Source organism: Polypterus senegalus, chromosome 9 (assembly GCF_016835505.1).
Source record: "Polypterus senegalus isolate Bchr_013 chromosome 9, ASM1683550v1, whole genome shotgun sequence".
Classification (NCBI taxonomy): domain Eukaryota; kingdom Metazoa; phylum Chordata; class Cladistia; order Polypteriformes; family Polypteridae; genus Polypterus; species Polypterus senegalus.
Window position 1 is genome coordinate 70,622,742 of NC_053162.1, and position 5,996 is coordinate 70,628,737.

General features: G+C 31.6%; 1 protein-coding gene across 1 annotated transcript in view; it reads right to left on the reverse strand.

The window, feature by feature from the left end:
• Positions 1-696: 696 nt before the first annotated feature.
• The window catches only part of e2f4 (E2F transcription factor 4), a 69,491-nt gene continuing 64,191 nt past the window's right edge, over positions 697-5,996 (reverse strand). Inside the window, exons 8-10 of the mRNA XM_039763229.1 lie at positions 5,261-5,308; positions 4,629-4,673; positions 697-4,519 (exon numbers count right to left, since the gene is read on the reverse strand). Coding sequence (XP_039619163.1) covers positions 4,404-4,519; positions 4,629-4,673; positions 5,261-5,308 — 209 coding nt within the window. The 3' untranslated portion in view covers positions 697-4,403. The remainder of the gene's footprint in view (positions 4,520-4,628; positions 4,674-5,260; positions 5,309-5,996) is intronic.

Below are 5,996 nucleotides of genomic sequence, written 5' to 3' on the forward strand. Positions count from 1 at the left end.
CAAATATAAAAAAAAATCTAATTATTGATGCCAACTTTATATTCCAGCAGTTAAATTCATGCTTGTCACAGCTTTGTGGGTAAAGTACTTCTGGATTGAACACAAAGTGTGTAGAAGGTGTGAAAAAATGGAGAAGATCTCAATGGCTTTACGCTTGAATATACCACTGGGGAGATGAAGACCATAGTCTCTATGAGGAGGACAGTAAGAAGCATAATCATAACAAACTGATAGTGAGGGTTCAAAACTCCTTAAATAATGGCTCTGTAGAAAATAAGCATTGCTTATTGTGACACTCCAATTATCAATTTTAGCAAACAAATCCTCCGGTTTATGTTACAGAAGACATTGATGTACATTTTATTTAGTTTTTTAAGATGAATATCTAATAGTTCCCCCCACAGTCTTTTGCAGAACATTGTGGTTAGTAACTTAAAAAATTTGGAAAAGAATGTACTTTATTCCTCAAATCTGTCCCAGTTACAAGCATTCCTCACATTTCTCATTAGAAGCTATTGCAAAAATGTGTGTCTACAGATCACACATTTTACATTGTAACATGATGTTAGGCTGAAGAAAGGTTAACAAAACAACGTCCTAAGAAAACTCAACTGTCATAACTCATTTGTCCTGTAACATTTACAGTACCACCTAGATTTAAAGTATTAAAAAAAATAAAACACAACAAATGCTAAATTCATTAAAAAAGGTATCTTTTTTATTATTATTTACTTTTGCAAATCAGGAAAACTGTAGCCAAAGCTAATCAGTTTGTTACAAAGGTTTATTTATTCACTTAATTAGCTTCATATGAGCTTGAACGTTAAAATAGACAAATTTCCTGGACAAAAACTTTATGGAATGGCTTAACTTCCCCGTGTCAAGACGGTGATTTTACTTTTCACTTGTAAAGTGCTTTGTTGAGATCACTCAGATACAAGTTTGTGTACAGAAAAACAAAGACTACATGTATTTTCTTATTACACTCCATAAATATAAAAATAATAATTATAAACAGAACAGGTACCTCAATATGTGGCACAGTCTCATTAAGAACTCTGTAGACAACAAGACGCAGGATAAAGATAAAAAAAATCAACACGCTAGTACTAGGTTTTAATACAAATATTAATCTGAAATAATGAAATGGTAACTACTAGAAGGGATTTCAAAAATGCACACAAATAAGGTTTGTTAATAACATAAAATGACAAACGGGCATTAATAAAATCATCAACCCTAATGTGCTGTACAGAAGCAGTTAGCAGTACACACCTGAATCAGGTAAAGGTCCTGTCAGACTCCCCCTGCAATTGGACAGAAGAGACTACAGACACTCACATAGAGAGTGGGCAGTATATACACACACCACTGGAAGACAAAACATTTTATTAACAGTAGGAGAATTCTTAATGGCAGTTTGCACTTCACACTGGGCAGTTAAGCACATGAAAACCGATCAACAGATTAACAATGATCAGTCATCTGCATTCCGTTTTACAGAGTTAAATAATGGTTTTTATGCCATTTTCCTCAAAGAAAAAGAAACACTGATTCGGATTTTTATTATCATTGATTATCAATTGCTAGTTTGGCACACCAGTGTCTAAAAGAGTAAAGGGAGAAACAAAAGATAGACTTGCACACCACAATTTTGGGTTAACATTCAAACAGCAGGAAAAAAAAAAAAAACACACAAAAAAATCTAATATTTGTAAATCATAAACTATATGTATATGCTGAAGAAATTCCAGACTGGGCAGCAGACTGAAGCACCTGGACTTCATATAAGGCATTGTATCAGCAACAACTTACAGAAAACTAAAAAGACACGTTCAACATCTCATTTGAAGATGATAAATAGTGTAGGTGAAAAATACAAAGTAGTTTGCTACATTTTTCAAAACCTGAGCATTTTTGTTAACATCTGAACTTGATTGATAATCTTGGGTGAATAAGACTTAGTGTCCCAGCATTTTACCACCTGTTTGCTTAACATAGCAAATGCAGACAGGAGGGAGTGAACGAACATTATATTAGAATAACATGTTAAAACAATGCTAAAATGGACCTCTGCTTGTAAGCATAAGTATTGATGAGGGAAATGTACATTTGAAGATTGTAATTAGTTTAATCAGGAGAAGTATGAGAGACTCAGTTAAATGTACGGTACAACTAGGATAATAAGAATATGTAGTGCGGCTGTAGGGTAAAGGTATTTTAATGTGTGTCTGTTTTAAAAAGTACACCTATATGACATGTTGAACACTGCTGCATACAAAAAGAGTGTACATCACAAATTGGCAAGTACAGAGGCATTTATTATTTTATGATTGAAAATAATACCATTATTTGTGCTTTATATTAAACTAGAAGTTAATGTTCAAACAGTATAATAAGCATCACCAAAAACCCATGCTCTCTAATACAGCATTGTTTATTGGCAACAACATCGGTAAGACTAAACTTTAAAGACATGGTACCAATAGCTAGAGTTAAGCAGGAAAGCAACAATCATTTTCTGAAGTCTGAGGATAAAAGAATCTTAAGGACATTTTTGTAAGGGAGGGGGAAACATTACATGTTTGTAAATATAAGAAGATAAGAAAACACAATTACTGAATATCACTAAAGGCAGTTAACAGGCTAAATAATTGTATTTAATTAAAATTTCCAAATGCTAACCCTAATAAATCTGAGAGCTCAATATTCTTTAGTGTCACCCTATAAAACACATCTTCATCACTGTGGACTATTTTTCATTTGAAAAGCTACACTTTTAAATTTGACAGATATGTACCCTTTATCTGGATAACAGCAACGATATTTAGTGAGATAATAGAATCCATGCTAACATTCACTGCACATTCAACTTCAACACTGTATAGATAAAAAAAGCTTTGGGATTTACTTTTTCTGTTAATGGTTACCAAGCGTCTGAGGCCATGTACAAATAATGCCAAATAAATGAAATATTGGGTACTTTTGATTTTTCTTATTATAACTATCTTTCTGCTTGACATAAACCCATTTAGACAGCTTGGTTTCAACATATCTGTCTCCTTATAGGCAAATAAATATGAACATCCCACCGCTAAAGCATGGCAAATTATGCCTGAAGGTTACACCAAAACAAACTATTGCAAACAAACACGAAAAGATGTCCCATTAACATGACAAACTTAATCTTGCATATTCTGCCAGATTTTTTAATCACAGTAATTTGAATTAGAAATGTATGCTTTTATTTCCTGGGATCTGATGCCTGGATTTTACCGGAAAAACAGACTATAGATGACAAGGCCACTATAATGACAGTAAACTTGAAACATTTAGAACTCGGTACACATATGTTCATTTCACAAGGTATCCACAATGCAATGTGGAAAACAGATTAGACAAGCAATATGTCATTTTTTTTCCAACGAGGTAAGTAAATAACATTCTTTAACTAGGTAAATTAGTCATTCAGTTAAACATAGTCTCCTTTTCATATTAACTGGGCAGTATATAGAGTTTGTAATAGATTAAAACTAATTTTGCAAACTTTGAGGTTCAGTATACTGTTGTATACACATGTATATATCTCACCATACCAAACACTGCTGTTGGTTGGTTTAATGTGAAAAGCTTCATTTAGGAATTGTTGTGATATTAATTGTTTACTTTTTTCATAAAAACATTTTGGTTTTGGTATTTTTGAAATCAGAATTTCTTATAAAAAATATTGTTTTCCTAGAAATTGATAGAAAGAACATTTATATACATATATATTCAAACAACAAATACAAAAAGACACACATAAATATACACAAATTTCCTGATTTTGTTAAAAGAAAAAACAACAAAAAAACACACACACACACACAACCAAATAACAAAAACATGGAAACTGCCAGAGAGATTTTGAGATTCCATCGGTTCTTATAAGCCACTTTTAAACAAGATGTCAAAACTCAGCCCTTAGGCTGAGTCTAAATGAAAAAATATTGTATGTATATATTGTAGAATCAAAATCATTATCCAGTACAAATGCACAAACTGAACTTCAAACCCATAAAAGATAAATAGAAGTCAGGTTTCTCTGTTAAATGAGAAGTAAAAAGATCTTGTCTCTTGAAGTGGACGTCAAAATTATGGAGGAACAAAGACATCTGTGTGTGAAACAAAAACTGATATTTTATGTTTTAAAAGAAACAAACAGGGCTCCTCCTGTTCAGTTAATATCATTCTCTGCGCCAGTTTCCAGGATATCTGAACATTCCTTCTTTTTGTCTTCAAACAGCTTATCAGAAATAAAACTCCAAAAATATATGTGTATTTTATTCCATGAAGGGTAAAAATATTTTTTTCATCTTTCTAAAGTATCTATTCACAAGTGTCCTAAATATAATGTTCAAGTGTCAAAGGTTAAGGATGGGTACATCAAAAAGGTCACAGAGGCCTTCACTTTCATCAAGGTTGTAGATATAGTCGTGGTCACCTGGTGGTGGAGAAAGTCTGAGCAATGGAGCAAACACTGGAGGAAAAAAAAAATCAAACGGATTTTTTAAATACATTTATGAACAACACTTGAATTTGCTATCTCAAAATCACCAATTAAAATACAGAAAAAAATACAGCCATACCTTCTGAGGACATTAGTTCTTCTAAAAGTTCAGCACTCATACATTCTGCAATAAAAATAAGAGTTTTAGTGTTAGTCTAAGATTAACCTTGCCAGATGAATCCCTCTTTGACATAATTACCAAAAAAAATTTAAAAATTCATTTCAACTAAAGATTTGGAAGACTGTACATGATATTAGGAAATCCTATCAAGTGAGAACAAAAAAACATTTTCTTAAGTTATGAAAGACTAAACATATTTTAGAAAACACTACACAATGCACTTAGTACAACATTTAACACTAAAAAATAATAAAACTAAACATAAGGCTCATACTTAGATATGAACAGAAATATATGTAAAATCATTGGTGGAGGGACAAACACAAGAACCATTTAAGTAAAATTAATGGGGAAACAAAGATGATGCTCATAATAAAACAATTCAGTAACTGTTGCCAATGTTTTTAGCTTTCTTACAGCAATTATTTCATAGACTAAATTCCAAATTTTATTGTAAATTTCACCATTAAGGATGAGACAAACATTCTTATGAAAAATGTAGGTTTCTATCTTTATATTTATAAATATTTACATACACAGTATAGTTTTATTCTCTATTACTAGTGCAGTAAAATTAGCTTAATACATACCTTTAGTAGGATCAAACATTTCTGACAATTCTTTAGGGAAATCCAGTACTGTTAAACAAACAAATTATAGTAAATATTTACACTAAATAGTATTTTACTTGCACAAAGAAATCTATTAGAAAATAATTATTGCCTACTTTAAAGAGCAGATAGCTCTTTCACATATCTAACTATCAGTGAGGCATAATAAACTTAAAATTTTTACAATAATTTTCCTAGGCTAGAAAGATATTTTAATTTTGTAAATATAACCTAGAAATCAAGGTAGATTTATTATTTGAATTCAGTTATGTCCATATCACATTAGAAGACTATTCCCAGGGATTTTCAGTTTTCATTATCCTAGCAAGTCACATGCATTCAGTGGTGAGCTCCTGTCAAGACCAGTGTAATCTTACAGTACAGTACAGTACCCAACTATTCTCTCCAACTAGTCCATGACTAGGTTAAATTGTGTTAAAGTTAAGAACTCAGATGTGATTATGGACTCGGATTTAAACATTAAATCATACATTAACTATATTACTAGGACTGCCCTTTTCACTTAATATTGCAAAATTTAGACCACTTAAAATAGATTACTGTAAAATACTACTAATGATAAATAAAGCTCTAAATAATCTTGCTCCCTCATATATTTTGGAATGCCTGTCCCCCCCTTACATCCCCAGTCATAACTTCAGACTGTCTAACACTGGTTTGCTTATTATTCTGAGAGGCAAACATAGAAAAAGTG